General features: G+C 34.4%; 2 protein-coding genes across 4 annotated transcripts in view; one reads left to right on the top strand and one right to left on the bottom strand.

Annotated features, from left to right (window-relative positions):
* Window positions 1-21,506, top strand: part of LOC123676225 — a 70,349-nt gene extending 48,843 nt beyond the window's left edge. The window contains exons 3-4 of the mRNA XM_045612002.1: window positions 4,000-4,114; window positions 20,914-21,506. Coding sequence (XP_045467958.1) covers window positions 4,000-4,114; window positions 20,914-21,257 — 459 coding nt within the window. The 3' untranslated portion in view covers window positions 21,258-21,506. The remainder of the gene's footprint in view (window positions 1-3,999; window positions 4,115-20,913) is intronic.
* A 511-nt stretch (window positions 21,507-22,017) lies between these two features.
* The window catches only part of LOC123676204 (centaurin-gamma-1A), a 53,391-nt gene continuing 51,043 nt past the window's right edge, over window positions 22,018-24,365 (bottom strand). For all 3 annotated transcript variants that reach the window (XM_045611954.1, XM_045611956.1, XM_045611957.1), the window contains one exon: window positions 22,018-24,055. In XM_045611954.1, coding sequence (XP_045467910.1) covers window positions 23,783-24,055 — 273 coding nt within the window. In that variant the 3' untranslated portion in view covers window positions 22,018-23,782. The remainder of the gene's footprint in view (window positions 24,056-24,365) is intronic.

Raw genomic sequence — 24,365 nt, 5'->3', positions numbered from 1 at the left:
GTTTTTTGTAAGAGATGGCGCCACCAATACTGTGCGAGTATTTAATGGTTACATATGTCATAATCAAAGCTTATTCATCTGTCAACAATTCCACACTAACCCATTAGTTGAAATTTTTTCGCATCATAAATTTTTGAAATCGTGAAAATGTCGAAATTTGAGCCGAGTCGACGTCATTTGCGGGAAGTTTCACTTTATTGGTTCAATTTGAAGAAATCTGCTGCCGAGGCGCATCGGTTGCTTCAGGAAGCTTATGGAGAAGGTTGTGTCGATGATTCAAGTGTTCGCGGATGGTTTCGACGCTTCAAAAGTGGCGATTTCGACGTGGAAGACAAGGAGCGTTCCGGGCGGCCGCAAATCTTTGAAGATCAAGAATTGGCGACTTTGCTTGATGAAGATTCGTGTCAAACGCAAGAAGAACTTGCTGAAGCATTGGGAGTTGACCGAACAACCATTTCCAAGCGTTTGAAAGCCATGGGAATGATCCAAAAGCAAGGAAATTGGGTGCCGTACGAACTGAAGCTGAGAGACGTCGAACGGCGTTTTTTCACTTGCTAACAGCTGCTTCAGCGACATAAAAGAAAGGGTTTTCTGCATCGTATCATGACTGGCGATGAAAAGTGGATCCGTTACGATAATCAGAAGCGAAGAAAATCATGGGGACTACCCGGCCATGCATCATCATCGACGGCCAAGCCAAATATTCATGGCGCCAAGCTCATGCTCTGCGTGTGACCAGCTAGATGTGGTTTACTATGAGCTTCTGAAACCGAATGAAAGGATCACAGGCGAGGTCTATCGACGACAATTGATGCGTTTGAGCCGCGCACTGCGAGAAAAACGGCCACAATACTCCGACAGGCACGACAAAGTTATTTTGCAACATGACAATGCTCGCCCACATGTTGCACAGCCGGTGAAAACATACTTAGAAACGCTCAAATGGGAAGTCCTACCCCACCCGCCGTATAGTCCAGACATTGCTCCGTCTGATTACCATCTCTTCAGATCGATGACGCATGGCCTGGCTGACCAGCACTTCCATTCCTACGAGGAAGCCAAAAAATGGGTGGATGACTGGATAGAGGCCAAACCGGTCGAATTTTTTCGCAACGGGATTCGTATGTTGCCAGAAAGATGGGGAAAAGTTGTAGCTAGCGATGGCCAATACTTTCAATAATTCATTTGTAACCATTTTTTCACAATAAAGGCTCAAAATTTGAAAAAAAACGGGAAAGACTTATTCACACACCTTTCACCTTTCACACATTTCCATTATATCTTACCGAAAATGTACTAACTGACAAAGAAACTGCAACACCCAGTAGGAGCTGTTTAAATTTCAAATTTTTTTGGTAGAACATAGATAGTATGGAAGGATTTACATTTTTGTTGATAAATTTTTCAATAATGTGTTTGCTCACCGCGATTATCTATACAATATCCCCATCTCGTTTCGGCATTAATGCAATTAGATGGTCTATTTCTTCTTGAGAGATACTATCCCAAGCTTCTTGTACTTCTTATCTCAGAGCAGCCTAAGTCCGTGGGGACTGGGGTGAATTTCCAAGCTTTCTACCCATGATGTCCCAAACATGCTCTATGGGCGAAAGATCGGGGGATCTGGGCGGCCGTGGCAAAAGATTCACATGGGTCGCTTCGAGAAAGTTTAAACTGACTTTACCTCTCTGAAATATTGGATTCTCGAGCCGGTTTAGGCAAGGGAGAATTATGGCTCCACTATTTCTTGAAGGTAACGCAGCGCTGTCATGTTACCTCGAATAAATACTAAAGGTGAACTTCTTGCATTTGCAATAGCACGCCTACTGTCCGTTGTACATAACGTTCAACATCAAACTGAGGTTCACGTCTTTCTCCCCTACGTCGTCTAATCCTTCTTCGGCCATAATGTGCACCCAATGAATCGAGATTCATCAGAATCGAGATTCATCAGAAAAGACGACCTGATGCCATTCCCCATTCCAATGTTGACGTTCTCTGCGCACCACTGTAATCGTTGCCGGCGATGCTCAACCGTCAGAGGTAACACAAGATGGGGTCGACAATGCTGCAGTCCAAAATACCTTATCTGGCGGTAAACCGTTCGGACAGTTACAGGATGGCCTTGTTCTCCTAACCACTCATCAGCCAAAGATCGAGTTGTTGCAAATTGGTCTCTAATGGCTATAAGTCTCAGAAGTCGATCTTGAACTTCATTTGTGACCCTTCGACGTCCGGTGCCTACTCTTCTTCGATTTGGGCATTATCAAACCACGCTTGACAACATCTCATAAGAGTAGTAAGATTTCTGTCCGTACGGTTAGCGATTTCTCGAAATGACAACCCCGCCTCCCGTAGACCAATAATTCGTCCTCTTTCAAATTCACTTAGCTGGCGATAAATTTCACGTACACGTGCTCTAGGCATTTTAACAACAACTTAACATTGACTTTGGATCTCCTCGAACAGCTGGTTTGTTGTAAAATTCGAAAAACTTTCAAAAAACGACTAAAATATTTAAGTCAGAAAAATAGTTTACATGAATAAACTTTTTTTTCTCCAAATTCAATCATTTACTCCTTGCCATATTATCTATGTTTCACCAAAAAAAATTTCTTCAGCTGCTAATTTCCACCTGAAATTCACTCTTAATATTCTCGCTGCTTCGTCTATTGCTATTCTAACGGTGTTAGAACCGGACTTCTCGTTGGCCACGAAAATAATCCAAAATTATAATTTATACGTCGTATTTTCGATCCTTTGTTCACATTTGCTATAATCAGCTATTTTGCAGATGTCTAGGGATATCCATATTTTACCATAGATGAGATAATGTTATAAATAACCGAATGTGTTCTTTTTGTAGTCAGTCATAAAAAATCAGAGATAAACCAGTCTTCAATTCGGACTCTAAGAGAGTCAATCAGTTAGTCAATCTGAAGTCTTGCTTCAAACCATTCACCCTGTAAATAAATAATATTTTTGAAAGTTGATCTTTAGCAGAAAACCCATAGTTATATTGGTTTCGTTTCTAAACATTCTTGTTAAGCCTTAGCGTCTACAATTCTTATAAAATAAATGGAGAACTGAGTCAACTGATTAATTGGAGATTTTCCAAATGTATAATTTTACAGTGTCTCAACCTCTTTCAAAACCAATGTTTTAATTACCTCAGTGTTGAATCCTAATTAGTTGGTTAATTGGGATGAGAATTGTGATTAATAATACTGTCTTTAACTAGTGTAACTGAAGAATTCCTTATGGAAGTCGACAACTCTTTGATGTCATTCTTACCAATTTCTCTTGGGAATATGCAGACTGGAAGAATTATATTTTCATTTCATAATGAAATAAATTACAACTTAATTTTCAAACATTCAAAAGATGTCACAAATTCGTTATGAATAGATATAAAGCTATGCTGTTGCTGCGTTTAGATTAGACTGAATATACTGCAAACATATTTGTTTGAGCACAGTTGAATTTGTTGGTTGAACTTAATAATTTAGTTTCATGTTCATGAGAGCGAAGATGAGAACAATAAAATATATAACTTTCATCTTGTTTTTAAACTCTCACTTGTAGAGAAAAAGGATATCCTTTTGATTTTTTCTTATTCTACATTAAAATAAAGAAAACCTGTGCTAGCTGAGATTCTAGCGATACACTATTACAAGTTTTTGATCGATAGAAGGTGATAAGGTCTGAAGACTGTAATGAAGCTGAACATGAATCATGCTACAGCAGTCGACATATCTCATCATTTTTCTTTGAGTTAAGGAAATAGAGACATCGTAGTCAACATTTCATTTCCGGTGTGCATGATGAGATGCAACTTCCCATTTCCTCTAAAATTAAAATTTCCCATTCGAGATGAGAGTAGGAATTAAATTATATCCAACCTCTTTACCGCCATCGATGTCCTGATGACAAAATGGAATCTTGATTCCGATGTTGCCAACAATGTGATGAAAACTGAAAATCAATTTCCACTTTCAGATCGTGTGCGGCATTTCCTTCCTCATAATCGGAACTGTGGCCTTCATCGTGGAAAAGGGAAAAATGAACCTGGGTTTGGGTATTCCCACCGGAGGAGCAACCATTCTGGCAGCAGGTAGGTTTTGGAGCTGATCTTAGAATAGATCACGACAGCGCGTGAGGAAATAAAAAAGAGATTATCCATCCAAGTCGTCATCTGGGAAAACTCGATCCCAATCTTATTTCGAACTACCATTGCTTCCTACCAGAGTTTGGACTTTATCGGAGCCACTCGCCGTCTTAAGTTTTGGACGTTGTTTACGTCAACAATTATCACATAAGTTTCTAGATTATTTGTGATACTTTTTTTATAGGAAACATCAATTGAGTTGGTTTCGTAATTATATTTCTCTATTTCAGTATCGTAATGAGTTAATTACAGTATTAAAAAGAGTGCTTCAATGAACTCATTACAGCATTGTTTTCAGTTATATTTTTCGTTTTGTGGTTGTCTACACTGACTTCCGATCCTATCAGATTTCAACACACTTCAATTGTCAATATAATATATTATGGATATAGTGAAATGATTTGCAACATTATTCGCAATATCTCTCGATTCTGTATGTGTTAAATCGATTTCGTCAGACATAATTAACGAATTTAATGCGTAATTATAAATTATTTCAAAATTCGAAATATACGATTTAAATTCAAATTTTGTCAATTTTCGTAACAGTCACACCAACTGCCAGGATACAATACAAAAATCACTAGGATGTATAATATGAATTTTTCATTGAATTTCGACAATATTTCACAAAACCTGACTGAAATAGAGAAAATATCGTCTAATACTAGTTGCAATAGACAATTCCAACACTCATGCATTCCAACACTTTTGCATTCGTGTTGGAATAGGAGCTCATTCTGTAACTTGTTTAAGATTATTCTATTACAGATATGCTGAAAATTTCTCTGTGGCATTCGCTTCGGTGTAACTCGTTAGACAGTTTTATGTAGACCACCCTGTGGTAGTATCATACTATCCAAGAACAAGACTAGAGGAAACTATTACAGTATTTTTTTTTACGTTAACTAATTAATTAATTCATCTGCTACGAAATGAAATCACAGTTATTATATTCACACTTTTTAATTATACAGGGTAATGAAAGTAAGTGCGACAAACTTCAGAGGGTATGTAGAACCCAGATACTGGATGGCACACATGAAACAATCCAGCCAGATATTTCTGCAAATATGAATTTCGCAATAATAATAAAGAATGACGATCCTAAAAAATACTCTATTTTTTCAGTTCGAATTTTTCCGAAAATAATGAAGGCAGGCCAATTTTTAAGCGTAATGGGATCCCTCTCAATAATCTCAAATGTATCAAGTAGGTATCAAGTAACACATAATATTGATATTTTTCAATTAAATTTATTAAATATATAACATAACTCTTCTTTGCGGGAAAACTTTCAATTATAAGTTTCTGAACGAATTGCCTTCTCTTCTTTTCTAAGTAGTAATAATGACCCTGTTGAACATTTTTCCTTGCATTCAAAGTGTTATTTCATTACACACAAACACTGGGAACAATTTTTAACACGACACTCTTCAACTGACTCCAACAAAAAAAAATATAGAGGTGTAAAATCATGTGATTTTCATGGCCATTGAATACATTATCTTTTTCCAATTCAATTCTCGTGAAAATATCATTCAGGAAGTATCTTACTAGAGCCACAAAATGAAGCTCCAGTAGGGAACTTTCTGCTACAAAAACACGCTTACCAAAGCTTGACATTAAGCTCCGAAAAAAAAATTATTAAATTATGGATACACTCGCAAAAATTAAACACAAAAAATTGGTTTGAATAATAATAGACATTTTTATGCACTGATGCAGTTGAAAGGCCCATTTTGAATATACCTAAAGTAAGGAATTAAATCCAAATCATAACCAAGGCGAATAATTCTTCTCTTCATAAAAATTGAAGGGGAGAATTCAACGTTTTGTTTTTCGCGAAGAACCCTTCGTTACGACAAAAAATTCACCGTGGAACTGCATTCTCGTAATTATCTCGTCTGATGTTTATTCAATACACATTCCTCCCTCTCTTGAAATAATATCCATTTTCCACATTCAACTCTTATCAGCATGTAAATCTCTCTTCATCTGTACGGAATAATTTCCTTTCTCGTATTCAGTTCACGCTTTCCTGGAGATGAAGAAATGTTCCATACGATGGGTAACAAGAAAAAGTACGTAAAATATAGGGTCGACATTGTGGTGCAATTCTATGTGGGCTGACTTTCATAAAACTCGGGATAGTTTCGGTCTTATATTGAAGTGAAAATTCGCATAAAAAAGTTAATAAACGGGGATTATCTTTAGATTTTTTCATTTTGTAGTGATACACTTTTTCAGTTATAGTGTAACTCAGAAACTTAAGAGCTGTGTGTTTTATGATCTAGTTCATCCGTTGGCTTAGAAAAATGAAAATTTGAGGAAACTCATATGATACTATGCATTCGACTCTGTTTGATTTTATTATAACTGATTTATTTTCATCTTTATTTGAAGAAATGCCTTTTTTCAACTTCGGCATCCTGTATCTGGAAAGCTAGTAATATGATTGAGTTGGTCCCATAGACTTTCTCTTTCAGGAGGTCATATCATACAAAAAAATTCTGAAAAATATCAATCGGTGAAATTTTTTTTCCAATAGGATGCTGCCAGGTCCTTTAACAATAGGGTTTATTATTTCCTACTATAGTAATATTGGAATGTTATGCATTTCAAAACGTGAACTGTGTAAAATTCAGGGGAGAAGGTCAATTTTTTCCTTTTCAACGATTCCAAGGGTTTCTTATTTCAAATAAAAAACTAAAATATTGATGTGGCAAAATGGCGAATACGCCGGTTTAATATTTCTTCAAGTAAAAATTATTTGTTAATTATACCACAAATCATTTTACTTTCAAAAGGAATTAGAGGAAGCATTGTAATTTCTTTTCGAAATGAAGAAAGTTTGTCTCTAATTCCAAATTTCCGCCCACAAAATGAATTCTAAACCAAGTTTTCCAGATTTAGGATATTTGTCCAGCATTGAATGATATATGCAAAAATTTATAGCTCCAAAACTGTGACTACTACAAGTTTGCGGTGAAGAAAATTGTCTTCAGTATTATTGTAGCAATACAGGTATCAAGTTTCATCTTAATGTGTCTCCAAGTTTTCGAGAAACTAAGTTTTATTTTGTTTCCTTGAATTTTTGCTTCAGAAACGAATCGTATTCTCAAGTTTGGATGTTCATTACAGTATAGCAATTAATTTTTATTTCATTTAACTTATGCAAAATCTCCTTTAGTTTCCAATAAAATCTCTGAACGGACGGTTTTTTCATTAAAAAAAACAAAAATTTCAGAGGTTCAATTTTTTTTTCTCGACGATTCCAAATGTTCATTATTGAAAATAATGAACCAAAATGTGAACATTTCATCATTACACCGTTCTCTTTCAGAATTCAGGAGACGAATTCAAGCTATATCCTCAAGTTTGCCACATATACGTTGGAGTTCGTTCTACTGAAACTTACGTGATTTAAAAACAAAGTTAGCCGTCTGTAACTTGTTAACGAGGGAGTTGAAAGCAAGTCATAAACTGATTTATAATCTTACTCAAGAAAACCTTCGGTGCATAGTTGTTCTGTATTCCATTTCCCCACGACCTGTTTCATTAAGACAGTGTGGGAATTGTACGTGGTTATCTAGAAATGACAAATATTTGCTAACACACTTAGACAATACAAATGGAGAAGACAAACTTCTATGATATGATCGCCTAGGGACTCATTTCTTAATTAAAACAGGGTAGGGTTCGTCAACGAATATTAAATTATATCAAGAAAAACAAGAACACTGTAGGAGTTTTTTGTGTATTTGTTGCTACCATACTGTGCTGGCAAGTTGGTATCATGGCATCAATATGTAAAAATGAAATGCATGAAGAATACCGAATTTCAAACAACTTTTTAAATTCTTACCTTCCACAAATAGTGAAAGTCCGATTGGAAAAAGTAAATCCTCTACCTCTGCAAATATTGGTCTCTAGTACTGCATCACAATCGTAGTTTCTTTCCAGTAAACCTGATTTATTTTTGAGTATCCTCTTCTACAAGCTCCGACTATTCAAACAGTTTTGAATAGTTTTCATCGTTCTGAGAAATTCAGTTGGATTTACGTATGTAATATATGCTATCATGACGATAAAGAGACTCAACCTTCCTCTGAAGCAATGGTCGAGAGAGATAGAGGGTGGTCCAGATAGTATTTCGATAACTTTGGTGTCGGATAGAACAACTCCTTTCATAAAAAAAATTATATAAACAAATAACCGAACAAGCTTCGTTTTCGAGATACAGGGTGTTAAAGTTTGAAAAAAAAATCAGTTTTTCACTTATTACTCTAGCATTATTCAATTCATTGTATTAATTTTTAGATATTGAAGTCTAGATAATGTAATGTTTCGAATAAGGTGAGTGTGTCCTGTCAAAATTATCCAGTGGCGTAGATAAAAAGTGCGATGATCTTCTTTCTATCGAAAATCTACATCATTGTCTTTTTTTCGAGAACTATTTCATTTCTGAAATGTTTATATGAACTTGTTTCATGAAAAAGTTTGTTTTATCTGAGGCCAAAGTTATTTAGCAGAAATCTGACCATCCTGTATGTGCCTTTGTAAAAGCGAATGCGCCTTTGTTCAGCACTCAAATTTCTCAAAAAAACTGGAATTCCGAACCACACAGTTTTGAAAAAACATGGGTTCCAGAAATTTTCCCAGAAGATTTTATCAGGCGAATAAAATTGTGTGAAAAAACGAGAGAAAGAACTCTAGAAAAAATATTTTTTATCAATGAATCCTCATTTTCTATCCATGGCCACCAGAATCCTTCAGTAGCCAAATATTGGTCTCGAGAAAATAAACATTTGACCCTATCATTCAGAATGCAATATCCAAAAAAAAAAAATAAACATATGAACCGGTTTTTAGGAAGATTATACTGGAGAACCTGTTGTAATTGATGGAGAATTTATTTCGTTTTTAGGCTCTAGGATAATTAATACCTACAGAAAATTTTCAAATGCTGATGAATTGTGTCCTCGAAAACCACGTGAAAACATTGCAAAACAAAAATATGAGAGCACGTCAGCACATCATTCTCGGTTCCTACAACTAAAACCAATGTAGGAAAGGAAATTATTTCACAACTTAGTTATAGACAAAAGAATACAATGACTCGATCAACCTTCAAAGTCACCTGTCACGAAAAATAATACTTTCAGCTTCCAACAGAATATTATTTATCACTTTTTTTGGAACAATTTTCTTGAGGAAACGAAAAGGCATATAAAATTGATAAATGCATGAAAGTTGTATTTTTTTTCCATTCTATATTGCCACAAAATCATTGAAAAAAACATTATTCACGGAACACAGGAATCAATTACTAGGCAGTTACAGATAAACCTAGATAAACTTATAGAATACTCCAAGAAATGGCGATTCAAAGTGAATACGACGAAAACAGTTGCAATCTACTTCGAATGAACAACAGTAAAGAAAGAGAAAGCAAGAAACGTCAAAATAGAAAATTAGACGATAGAATGGAAAGAAAGCAGAATATCTGGGACTTCTGGGAGTTATTCCAGATGAAAGAATGAACTTTAACAAATAGAAGAAAAGAGGCAAGGCAGGGGAGACTTTACCCGATGCCCAACCCAAAAAGTAAGCTTTCCTCAGAAAACAAGCTGAAGATAATAAAAATAGTGCTAATACCAAGCATTACGTATGCAGAAGTAACCTGGTATAATACGAAAGGCAATGAGAAAGATCAGTTGCAAAGCTCACTAAATACAGTAATCAGAACAGCGGTTGGCGCCCTATTGTATATAACCAACCAACAAATCAGAGAAGAATTGAAAATAGAAACTATTGGGGAAATAGTCAACAAACAAAGAAAGGAGACAATAGATACGCTGAAAGAGCATGAGAATAGGGAATTAAGAAAGGTAATACAAATCGGAATATGAAAGACAGATAAGAGGAAATAGCTCTTTCAAAGAACCAAATAGTAGAAAATAGTGACATATAGATGGGAGAAAAGTCTCCCAATTAGATAACAGTAGGAAATGGGAGATAGTATAGTAGAGACGTTCCAGTCCTTATACAAAAAGAAAACCTGAGGGATGAATATTATCTACATTTTGTGTTTCATTTATCATTTCCTTGTAATATTTTTGAAGTGATTGTATGATAGAGAAAGCTTCAAAATAACAATGATTCAAAAAAGAGAAATATGCTCAATATACGAGTAGTACGACTTAATAATATCTCCACGAAAGTCTTCATGGAAGATTCTGCTTATCGGTTATCGAACACGTTGCAAATTCATCCAGGATGATCCTCAAGCTGTGGTTTTGACATCCCTCCAGATTACAAACTAGGACAAGAGCCTAAATCAAGCGGAAAGTTCCTTATGGTAGCTCTTCATCCCACCCCGATAACTTGATGAGTTGAAAGTTTAGAGATGTTAATTTCATAATAAATTTTCAGTGGAAACACGTATTAAACCAGGTGAAGTTGAAGAGGAGCTGAATTCTGAGAGCTTCTCCCCTGAGTAGACCCTTCAAAATTGGCGAGGAATTCCAGTGTTTCTGGAGATACACTTGAGTAATTTAATAGTTATACTAGAGGCAGAACTTTTATGGAAAAAAGTTTTCGCATGCATATGCGGGCGGAAAGTGAATAGCAAGGGTTTTTTCCGCAAGCAAATATTAAAGAGTCGCATTAATCATAAAATTTTGACATGTCACTATGTGCCAATCACAAAATTAAGATGTCTAAAAACCAGGTGTATGAACTGATTAGCTTTTGTTTTGCCAATTTTGAGAATATTAGTTAAGCTTCGTTATGTCAACTGTAGGTAGCGCTATCAACAAATTAAGATTCTTGTTATTTATTATTTACGAGTTTTGTGCCATTATGTACCTATATGTATTTCTTTCATTATAGTTATGATATATGGAAGTAATTCTTGTAATTGAAATACCAATAAACTCTCTCTCTCTCTATTACAAATATTTGAATTCATTCCAGTAAACGTTTCGTGTTTTGTTTCACGACTTTGCACGATCATACTCGATTACACATCGCTTTTGATTGGTTAGTAGCGGGTTTTAATTAATGTATCCAATCAAAATCAACGGAAAAGACAAGTATGACATTGCGGCGCCGCCACGAACTAAAACTAATATTTTCAATTTGGTCGAATGTCATTGCATTCAAAATTTGACAATGTTTTTAGACATCTTACACAAAATTCAAACGTTTATCTATGCGGTTGAGCGCACAAATATAATTTCTTATAACGCCAATCGGTATCAAGACGAAAACTCTCCGTGAAAGTGTTTCATTTACGCTAGTAGGAAAAATATTGTTTCTTACTCATGTGGAAAGTGCCTTTTCCGCTCTCGACTTTTCCGCAAGAGATTGCAGTTGACCGAATGACGCTTCGATATCCAAGTAATTGATCTGTTATGTCAAATTTATTTCTGAAAGTTTCCTATTGTTATTTTCCGACTTAACCAATATTTTATTCTTTTTCCTTTTCCGAAATTTCTTGAAATACATGAAACTGAATTCGAACAAGTGTGCTACTTCGTGTCAGTGCTCTTCTAAATTTTTCAATAAGACGCTTTTGGAAAAAAAAACATTTTATTTGAGGTAAATGCTGAGGATCATTCGCATAAAATAAATTATACCTTACTCTTTTCATTACTATTACAACTGAAAAACACTTTTATATACTATTGAATCTAATTTCAAAATAACAAGAATTATCTAGATAGATGGAACCTTGAAGTAGTGGTTTTCTAACAGAATCCATGCATTAACAGAGAATATGAAACTTACATCTCTGTATAACTCGAGGGAATAATCTTCACGGAATGAAGGCAATTCTAAAAGCCCATAGATCAATTAAGAGAACGATAACAAACTAACCCCCCATTGTTTCTTTATGTAGAGTTAATGGTCCTATTGACTAACTCGCTAAAACTGATGTGATAATAATGAAAGTTCAAGGGATAGGCGGAAAGCTCTCTGAAAACTCTTGTTCGAAATGATATGGGAAGAGCGAAATTCTATGTATTAATATATATGTGTAATAAATGTATGAATAGATATATAAATTAATAAATACGTACATTAATAAATAAATGAATAGATTAACAAAAAATCATCGAGATGATACATTTACATCAATATTAGTCATATAGCTCTTTGAATATAAAGTTAGAAATATGGTTTTTCAGAGTTTATTGCCCGAAATTCTGAGCCTCTTTCCAAATCTTATGTTAGTCACGTAAACAGAATTCGAGAAAATCCGAAAAAACTCAATATTTCAGTGACACCCGCCATCTGTTATAGCTTGATCGATGTAAGAGCAAGATATCAACAGAAAACCTAATATTCCACTGAAAACATATCCGACCCAGTTAAAATTTTGGATGTTGATGCTCTATATCTATAACAACAATGTAAAGCTTCCAATATTTCAATTGCTTCGTGTCACCAGAACCATAAAAAAAGTCAAGCAGAGTATCAGGAAAATTACCAAAAATGTAACTTAACAATAGTTCAAACAAGGTTAAAATTCATTTTGTATATGTGAAATAATCGTTGAAATGTTCATGGCGAATTTGAGGAGTTCTCCTAGGGAGTAATAGGAGCATGAAGGACGAAAGCTCAAAAGCTCCTGAGTCAGCGCTTTTTGAAGAATTTTATGTACGAAGCTTTCCACTATAATTTAATTCCTACTTTTGACAAATACTTATCATATCGTCAATAAATTACTTTATTGATATCTTTTGGAGAACAAGTGAACATCCCTGATACGATATCGGTTGATTTTTTCTGTTCCCGAACTGAAATCATCGTTTGAAGCTTTTATTTTAAGTGGATAGATGACTTAAAAGAGAATTCGTAAAAATATTCCTTTAAAAATATTTTGGTTATTTTTTTTTATTAATTCATGGAAGTAATTATATTGTTGGAAAGGGGCTTGATAGTGGTATGTTAATAATACCTACTTATTTCGTGTTTTATTCATCGATTCCTAGTACTTTTACACGTTATATTATATCAAATTTTTTTATAAATTTCCTATTGATAAATCAAAAAAATGTAATATACCTACTATTGAGATTGAATGAACAAAACTTCATGCAGAATAATGAATTCATCCCCATTTCTCTACATCCAATATTTATTGTATCATAAAAAGGTAAATCCCACCGATAGATATGAAATGGTTGGGGAATTGTACGTGCCAAATGTCCAAATATATATTCAGATATTGGAGATATTGCAGGTTCTCACCAACGGAACATTTACTACTCCGAACAATATGAATTTTTCAAATCAGCAAAAACAATAGTGAATAAAATCAATATAAATGAACCTTTGCGCGCTGTGCTGGTTTCTGATATATTTTATATGTTCCAAGGGACTATTTCGTGTCCAGTGGGATACATTCAGAACTTTGAATTTCCATTTAAAGTATATCCTCTTGATATTTTACTGTGAAAAACATGTTATTTAATTTTTTTTTATTTTTCTCATCTCGTTGAATATTTAAAATAATTGAAAAAGGCGGTCCTCAAAATGAACGAGGACAGTGGTCCTCGTGAAGTAAAAAACTTTTAAGCACCAATTACGGTATTGGGGACAAAAAACTCTATAAAGTTAAATATATGGTCTCCAATATGGAAATAATTATACCAATAAGTTCAAGATTTATTGAATTATGAAATTTTACTCCAAAGGAAATGTTTATTGATCACCCTGTAAGACGATGCCAAGCAGAGATTTTGAATTTTTATCATGAACTAATTCTGTATGGTTACGAAAAAAATCATAATTTTCCTATTCCGAATCTAATTAATTCGTTTTCAGAAATATTGAAGGAAGACGATAGTAAAGGGTGACAAAAACTAAATAATTTCAATTTATTCGATCGATTAGTTAAAGAGTTATTGAACAGTGAAATTTCACTCATAAGATGAACATCACCCTGTATATCTCAAACGAAAGAACTCAGAAGATTCAAACCTTTTGATACGAGTCTTCTATGATGGCATGGTATCCGGGACACCCTGTATATTCAACAAACCATCTCCATCATTCTTGGAATTCAGAATTCAGGAGGTTTAATTTTCCAGAGAGCCTTGATACCCTACCCTAGTTCATCGAAGACAGAATATGAATTTATATAATATTCAAATATGGTCGCACGATTCGAAAGGAAAAGCTCATGAATATTCGACGTATTCAGCAGAGACGTTACTATGATGACGTAGAGTTCAACAGGAAGCTCTCTGATACCACAATTATTTTTGCATCATCCATCATTTATGCAGATGCTGTGGATATCTGACGTTCCTAATGGAAACCTCCCAGAGAACACCGAAACTTTTGAATAACTGTGTTTGCATGTATTTCGCAATATGAATGTATGAGATAATTTCATATTGTTTTGAAAATTCATCTTTTAACGCTGCTTGTTCCAGGAAACAGTAAGCGTTAAAATTCCTAATGCAATTTTCCAGATTTTTCATACTTATAAAAGGTTTTTCAATAAGAGTTTTCATTTGGATATTGAAAAAAATTTTGAGAGAAATCAATGGATGATTATTCTTTTGCGAAGAGGAAAATATGAGAATAACGATGGAAAACGACCAAATGGCCGCCAAGGCATAATATACATATATCCTTTTCATGAAATTTTCCAAAGAAAGTCCTTTTCTCACGAGTGTGGAAGTTTGTGGCACTAGCCTGAAAGGTGAGTGCTGCAAACACACGAGTGAGAAAAGGACTTTCCCACATGTTGCAGACTATACTATTTCCTACAACCGCACAAATTTAAATAATTCAAGTAAAGTACCTAATGTGGAGAAAGTTCTTTTCTCACTCGTGTGTTGGCGGCACTAGTCTTTCAGGCTAGTGTCACAAACTTCCACATTCGTGAGAAAAGGACTTTCTCTACATGTTGCACACTATACTATTTCCTACAACTGCACAAAATAATTCAAGTAATGTACCTAATTCAATTCAAAATGGCCTTCATTGACACTATCTGTTCATTATTTGCGTTTCCATAGAAACGACTTCTCAAAAGCCCAATTTGTAGAATATTTCTCACAGTATGAGCAATACATAATTTTGAAATTGAGTAAGCTATGAAGAATATGCTTCTTTACATAGCAGTTGTAGCAAAAGATGATTTGTAGGGGCAAAGAGAATATTGGAAATTAACAGCAACACTTTGTTGAATTAATAAAAACAAAAATAAAATAATATAATAATATAAATAAGAATAATATAAATAATACAACAAAAAATTGCAATCACTGTAAGAACTGTTCAACAATTCTGAATATATAGACGAAGCATTGGCTATATTTTGAACTTCAGTTATGGATGGTTTTCTCGTGTTCTTGAAATAAGATAAATCTCTACATAAAGTCGAATACCATTTGAAATTGAAATCGATAGGAATTGATTAACTCTCCTACTGAATCCAATATTAAACCCTCGCTGAGAGTGCTGAGTAAAACCATCTCACTCTAATAGCACTTATATAAATTAACTTTTCAGTGAAAAATGAAATTACATCTATTCCCGGGAGTTGAAGTTATCAAGCAAAATGGAAGTAGGTTTGTGTATTTCTATAATATTGCCGAACGATCCGAAGTACCTTTTACAACTTGGGATATCTTAATTTTTATTAAAAATAGAATTTCATCTTTGATAATAAAAATGCATGCTTTTAAGGTCGGATTTTTCTTATTTCAAAATATGCTTTTATGCTTATTGATGAAGGATTTTCTGCATTTAAATTGTCTCTTTCGAATGAAATCGATGATGAATATAGATTGAAAAAAATTATTCTTGCTGTTAAGGAATTTCTTTAGATGTTAATTGATTCTAACTTAAAAAGATCTCTCTGTTTGTCCAATAAATACTTTTTGGCAATCTTTATTATCCTGATTTATTATTCTTTTAATGTTGTATCTTTTTTGGTTTCAATGAATTTGTTGAGGTTTGTTTTGAGAGAAGTTCTGAAATCATATTTATTTTTCAGAAATACCTTTGGCATAGGTGATTTATGGAAATATATTCTATTTTTTTTTTAATATGTGTGGATATCGTGGTTAATGCAGTTTTATAGTTTTCATTTATGAACAACTTGTCTTTGAATTCCACACCATAGTCATCATGTAAAAGCTGTCACAAAGAACTGAACTTGTATTCAGCATCAAGTTGCAGAATTGTATCTAGAAGTCAATATTGAAGCGCTGTTTTGATCGAAGCGGACGAATTCCGTTTTCAAACGTTTTAATTCAATTCTGGCAGGGAGATGCTTTATTAAACAGGGAAAATGCAGAGTGAAAAGCTACGAACGAAGGACCGAGGCCTATTCAGCTATGCCTCAAAAGATCCGGGATACCACTCATGCTAAACGCTTCCACATCTTAATGAAGCCTTTATCTTTTACCTTCTGCATATTCAAAGGGGATTCATTCATGTTTCTGTTTGACTCATTTACTTCCGAATCATCCTCGACTTTTTCAATTTGCATCTTTGTGATGAAAGGTCGTCGTGTACCAAAGGAAGGTCAAAAGTTGATCAGAACTAACGAAACTTCAACATCGGAAATTTCTTTGAACTCTGTCGAATAATGAAAAATCAACTCGTCTTTTAAATTTCCCAAAAGTCAAATTTATTATTGATTGATGGCGAGTGAGGTCATTTTTGGTCTTTTAGCACTATATTACATAGGCGTACAACTTTGCTTCCGCCGTTTTTCCGAAATCCGAGGCTGCATTGTAAAAAACTGGTTATACATTTATGATTTGAAGTATTGTCCATCGCTGGCCACTACTTACGTTGAAAAAACTGGTCATCTTTTGAAGCAATCTACGATTCGATCCAATTTTTTCACTTCATCACAAAATCGGAAGTGCTGGTAAGCCAGGCCATGTGCCATTGATCGAAACAAGTGATAGTATGAGGGAGCAACGTCTGGAGAATACGGTGGGTGGGGTAGGACTTCCCAATTCAACATTTCCAAATATGTCTTGACCGCTTTCGCAACATGGGATCGATCATTAGCATGCTGTAAAATCACTTTATCGTGTCTCTCGTTCTATTGCGACCGTTTGTCTTTCAATCATCGGTTAAAACGCATTAATTGCATTCGATAACGATCGCACGTGATTGTTTCAGTCGGTTTTAACAACTCATAATATACTACGCTGAGCTGGTCCCACCAAATACTGGGCATGACCTTGAAAACGTGAATATTCAGTTCGGCCGTCGACGTGAAAGCATAGCCGGAAATCCCCATGATTTTCTGAACCCATTTTTCGTCTCCAGTCACAATGCGATGCAGAAATCTCTTCCGTCTTTTCCTCCCAAGCACCTGTTTATAAGCAAAAAAAGCAGTTCAACATCTCTCGGCTTCAACTCATACGGCACCCAATTTCCTGGTTTTTGAATCATTCCTATGACTTTCAGGCGTTTTGAAATGGCTTGGTGCGTTACTCCCAATGATCCGGCCAATTCTTGTTGCGTTCGACACGAGTCTTAATCAAGTAATGCCTCCATTTGTTAGTATGTACTTCCGAAAAATAAAAAAAGGAGAAGAATAGACAATATCCGTTCCAATTTTCATTGAAATTGGTTTAGAAATTTCAGTTCTTAAGAGTTGCGGACTGACAGACAGAAGACCAAAAATGCGTTTTCTCCATCGCAAAAGTGAACACAATTCTCCCTTTAACTTTAGTACACTCGGAAACGATTTATATGAATGAAAATATTTAGGTTCCGCTGTTTCAGCTGCAATACAATTCCGTAACAACATATACGCTCGATGTTGTTTCTGTTGCGCGTCAAAGAACTTCTGCGAGTTGGGTAATGCGATGTGTTCAAGGTAAGCTTTGTTATTGTGTCATTATACCACCTGAAGTACAGCAATATTCATTGTTTTCCCTAAATGGAATCGTGGAACAACACGCTTTATCAGAAAATTAATTCTCTAACTGGGGGATTACTTTCAATGATAAGGGAGAATGCAAGCTGTTGTCGAATATGAAAACAGTATAAATTTAATATCTTGATTCATTTTTTCTTCATCACAGAATATCTCCACTTGTAAATATATAAGGTATATTAATATTGAAAATTCGAGATAAGCACTAACTTTTCTTGTGAGGGTTCGTCATTAATAATACGCTTATTGCGCCCTTGTAGAACTTCAAGTGATTATTTTACATATATCCGAAAAAAATTGAAAATTTCGTATTAATCGAGTCATAAAAATCATAGAACATTCAAGCAGAATATCAAAAAAAAAAAAAGAAGAAAACGCTGATGGGAAGTTGGGAGCTTTTGAACTGTCTTTTAATCTTGCGCTGATCGAAAAAACCTTGGATATACCGGGTGTTTCAAAAGTCTGGAAACGGTGAATTTATTTTGGGCACGGGTGGAAAATCGGAATTCTGATACAGGGGTCTTTAGTAATTTCACCCGAGGAATCGAATGGGCCCATCAGATTTTGGACCCAAAAGGGCTTTATACGTCATATGAGGCCCAAAATTGAAATTTCAAAAGCAAACCCATCTTTTTTACTGCAGATTCGGATTCAGCGGGAGATTTTACATCCGCGAATTGGTTGAAACCAAGATTTTTTTTCGTTCTTTTTTGGACCTTATGCAGCGTTTTTTGTCCAAAAATCCGGAAGCGTTCATTCAGATCGGGATGCAAAAATTCATGTTCTGAGACTGAAGTCCTTCGTAATTTTTCTCGTTGAATCGATTTATAGCCCATCAGATTTTGGGTTCAAACGGACCTTATACGAGATAAGAGGCCCAACTTTGAAATTTCAAATGCAAACCCATCTTTTTTATAGCAGATTTCAAAGTTGTTTCTCTTATCTCGAAAAAGGCCTGTTTGAACCTAAAATCTGATGGGCTCAATCGATTCGACGAGAAAAATTACAAAGGACCTCAGTATCAGAATATGAATTATTGCATCCTGATCTGAATGAAAAATATTTTGTTTTCAACCAATTCGGATGTAAAATTTCCCGCTGAATCTGCAATAAAATTATGGGTTTGCTTTTGAAATTTCAAAGTTGGGCATCATATCTCGTATGAGGCCCTTTTGGGTCCAAAATCTGATGGGCCCATTCGATTCCTCGGGCGAAATTACTAAAGAAAAGACCCTAGTATCAGAATTCCGATTTTCCACCTGTAGGTGCGAAATAAATTCACCATTTCCAGACTTTTGAACCACCCGGTATACTTAGTTCTGTTTAGTCCCTAAGGTTGTAATTGGCGCATGGTTGACGAGGCCGACGAGGGCGTATAATATCTCCCGACTTCGAGTTTGTGCTTTAAGTAGATACTTATTTTTTTTCAAATAGGGTATTCAGTGACAGGAGAAAATAATAAACTACATTGTGAATTTTGTATCGAATAACGCTGCAAATCGTCAAATTTCACTTCAACACCGAAATTATCGAGAATGGCACAATCTACATCGGCGTACCAATCTCTGGTCAATTCTCAGTCCTAATATATCATAAACAATGGCAATTTGCCTCTGTCTCTTGAACACGTACGCTCGAATGGACCATCATTTGATTCTCTACCTCCATCTGTGACTATAACGAATCCTAACTCCAAACTCAGAATAATTGCTGCTGGAAGCCTGTTATAAGCGTCGATGTAACTGATGCAAAATGAGCAAAATACGTGGAAATCATTAAGAGCAAAACTACCCGGTTGGAAAATCAAAAAGGGGAACTCTGCTACATGGCCGTTTTTTTTCTACTCCATCGCTGGAAACTCTCAAATATCAGGAATTATACATCCCTATAGGATAATGAAACTTGAAATATGTGTTTGTGTGCTCTTTTTGATTATAAATGGGTTATGTATATTTACACTAGATATTTAATTGGAGCTTCTTTTTAGAATTTATTGACGTTGCGCTATACAGTCTGTCCCACCTCTATGAAGGTGAGTTCAACCCCCAACATTTTTTGAATAGCTATTAAAAAAATGTTGGGGGTTGATCTCTACCTAGAGATGTTGAGTGTTGGTTAGTTGAAAGTTTATATAAGTTCTGTGCACAACTCATCAGTTTATATTTTCAAAATCGGTTCACTATTCTCTAAATAATGTAATATTGAACTTACTGTAAAAAGGTTATATTGAACAGACTGTTTAACCCGTCGAGGTTTAACCGCCCAAACTATTAATATTTGATATTAATATTCAAAATCTCAACTCCATATATTGATTTTGTGGTCACGGTCCACGGACATATTGGGATATTTTTTTAATTTGTTATGGTTTTGGTGAATACATAAAATTTTGCAATAAGCTTGAAATTGTTATTCATAGTCGTAGTACGAAATTTTATCTCAATCAAATTCAAAGTTTTGAAATAGGAAAAGGAAAAGAAAATGTTGGAACGGCCATATTTATTACGCAACTCCTTGTCGGATTTTGTCTAAATTTTGTTATGAAATAATATAAGCGATCTGTTCGGGAAAGAACCGCTCTGCTCGATCTTTCTATATCTCCAGCACATTTTAGGAATTCCTAATTTCCTAAATACCAACACTGATATTTGTTGAGTTCACTCCAAAGATGCTCCAAGATATTTGTACTTATTTTTATTTTACTCTTATAATTGCTGTTTGATACCATTTATTCTAACTTGTTAGCTTCATGATATTTCAGTGATTTTTCTGAAAGCTGATGAAAATAACATGTTCCTTTTTACAGCTGCAAGTATCCATACAACCAGAGGATTTGGGGGATATCGCACTTCAGCTTTCAACCCAGGATCTTTACTTCGACTGCTTGGACCTTCAGTAAAAGTAGCTGTTCCTTTGACACTTCTTTGGGCAGTGGCGTGCTCCTTCATGGGACTTCTCCTATTTAAATCCATTAAAGTTATTTCTTGTTGGAAAAGTAATCAACAATGTGTTGTAGATACCTATTCAGTGGAAGATGATGAATTGAGCGATTTATTGATTTTAGCAATATTGCAATTAACCTTGACACTACTTACATTCATTGCTGTTTTTTCGTTATTAAGAATAGATTGGAAATATGATCCTGATTGACATCCACCTCCCCCTGATACGCAAAGGGGTGGTGGAGTCAGTGTCATTGGGGGAGTAGGAGGATTTTCTTTTGCACCAACATCAACAACTTGTGATAGGGTAGGCAGAGTTGCCTGGGCAGTTTGAAAAGTTTAAATTTCATGGTTGATTAGAATAATTGTAACATCTTTGTATTAGAGAATTATAATGTAAATGAATTTCTACTCTTACTTTCATACTTTTCTTGTCAATAAACATTTCGTAACCCAATTTTCTGATTCTTACCTACAAATCACGTACACTCATGAGTTGGAAGAGTAGGTGTAATGGACTGATAAATTGATTTTCCTATTTTTAGTTATGAGCCCCTCTTGTAGTTATTAAACTACAAGAGCAAATTATTAAATCCGAGGGGCCCCTGCTTAATAAACTACACTCACCCTGATGGCAACAGTAGGATGCCCAAATATCCCCAGATTTGTAAGCGCTTCAAGCAATAACAGGAAGATTTTTGTTATTACTAAAATCTCACTTGGTGTGACGTTGTTTCATACCTAAAATGAATAACCTATATATCTCGAGCTATGTCATTCCCAGTTTTGCGCACCATGTGGCCCCATCCTATATACTTGCAAGCCACCACAAAAGGTTCCAATTTCCTCAAAATCAAAGAAGTGTTATGGAGGATTTCAAGACAAAATTGAAGGATAAAACAAACTATTCCCCCTCCCAGGATGTTGAATCAGGTTAAGTCAGAAGTCTGACTAATAAATATGGCATCAAAGAATCAAATAACATTTTATGTAAGGAAGAACAACATATATAATTTCTGTACAAAATCTGACTTATATATACAAAACAATATAAGATACAATTTCTTTGGCGAAGTTATGTACAAAAAATAACAAAATGAGTATTTCCAGAATGGACAAATAAGAGGTTATACACAAACACTGCAACTCATACAAATAGATATAATAAATAAATCACTATCATTTACAAGATATGAATAGTGTAAATAGACATATAAAAGATTTTTTTAGTCAATAAAAATTTTTAGACTCTTATTCTTATCCACATTTTGAAGAAACAAAATAATATTACGTACATAAGTACATTGAGTTCACTATACAAAGTATAAAATAAGTACGTGCCATAGTTGCAAGATTTATATTGCATCAAGTGAAGTATTATATTTATAAATCATCTGAAAACACACTGTTCAAACTTAGACCCTAGATAATCTTATAGCACATAGGAATTCAATAGATTGCAGAAACATTAAACTCAATTTGAAATGAAGAAACGTCACATTGCACCACAAATAATTTTGTTAAGTTTCGATGGGAAACAAAGTTTCCCTAGTTTTGGAAATTTTCTGAAAATATAGTCATTGGATATGCATAATCATAAAAAGCCACTATACATGTATATTTTAACCAGGGAATTGATCAAAGAGGAAAGTTTCAAATCAAATAATCGGAAATTATCTGCACAAAACTGTATGAAGAGTCAACACTGAAAAGATAACTATCAAGATCTTTTGAAAATGAAGGTTACCAACAGAATCAAAATATCTTATAGATAATGATTTTCAAATGTACTTCACATGTTTGTAAGTGATAAACTTCCTAATACAAGGAAATGAAAATCATTCTGAAATTGAATTTTTAAGGATGCACTCTCGAAGAAAAAAGTTATGATGAAACGAAGAGAGTATATACTAGTATGATTTCCACACATACATACAAAACACGAAAGTGATTATCTCTGAATAATTGATTAACTCAAACTGAAATACACATTTATTCTCTGATTATCTCATTGATGCTTCAATTAAATCTAATGAATACGAGATTCAAATTTTATCACAATCAGAGGCAGTCAAATTTTAATTTTGCAAAAATGAAATGTTTCAACTATCGAAAAAGGTTACTATTTGATGTATCAATACACTACTTGAAAATATTTCAAAGTAGTGTTGATTGTTTCGAATTTTCACTAATAATCTTAATACAAATTCAATTTTTTCCTAATCAGTCCAAGAATAGAAGGCAAATGGAGGTCCACAAAAAAAAATAATGTTAACAGAAAGCATTCCTTAAAACTTGGACATCCATTGAAGATAATGAGGAATTTATCCATTTACACTACATTAACTGGTGAATCCTGACAGAATTAATCTATGTTTGAATTTTTGATCTACCTATGTAGTTCTTGAAGAATATTGAACATTTCAGAAAAATTTTCTAAAAAGTAGGGTTTAATTGAACACCTTGTCTGGTCTTCATAATAAAGATCATTAAATCGAGCAGAAAAAACTTCTCTAAATTGGTTATCCCACAGAACACATAGAATCAGTAAATTGTCAATTTCATCTGTCAGAGTGATTTCTTCTTTTCTCAAACATATAGGCGTCCTTTCAAGCCAGCATCTATAGCAAAACTATCATTATAGATGCTTGGTTCAAAAATCCATCTTTATACTGTAACAGGCATATTATCTTTCACTAACAAAGAGAACTTCAAACTATTATCTTCTCCCCACTAAAGGATGCTTGAAGGTAATTTTTCTAAATGTTGGATGGCTTGGTTACCTCTACGGCGAGGAAGGGTTCCACTACCAGGAACAAATGTGGATAGTTCTGGACAACCATATGATATCAGGAGCTCAATCAGACTTCTACAAGTTGATACATTTGCTTCAGAATTTGCAGTGTTGTTTGTTTGGTTCTTGGCAATTGCTATGCTCAGAGCAGCTCTAGCGTAGGCTAAGGGTGTACGCCCATCTTGATCTATGCTTTTAACATTTGCATTATGCTGAAAATGGATATTTAAATTCAAATAAAATAGATACAAACTTCAACTACTTTTAATATGCTGCCTCATATAAAATATTCCAATAAATGACTGATAATTTTTGTGTATAAAATGAAGTTGGGTCAGTTATGGTCCTTGCAACTCAAAGAAAGCTGGACCGATCTTTGTTTTCTGGAATCATCTCCAACCCGAATAGCAGAATGAGAAATTACCAAAAAAATATAAATGAGAAATAATATTCGATATTTTCAGATGATAGACGTCAGGATTTGTAATTTTTCGAAGATTTTGATAATTAACGTTATGTTAT

The sequence above is a fragment of the Harmonia axyridis genome, chromosome 3 (assembly GCF_914767665.1).
Source record: "Harmonia axyridis chromosome 3, icHarAxyr1.1, whole genome shotgun sequence".
Classification (NCBI taxonomy): Eukaryota; Metazoa; Arthropoda; class Insecta; order Coleoptera; family Coccinellidae; genus Harmonia; species Harmonia axyridis.
Note: the sequence above shows the minus strand (reverse complement) of the source record. Positions and strands in the feature narration are given on the sequence as shown.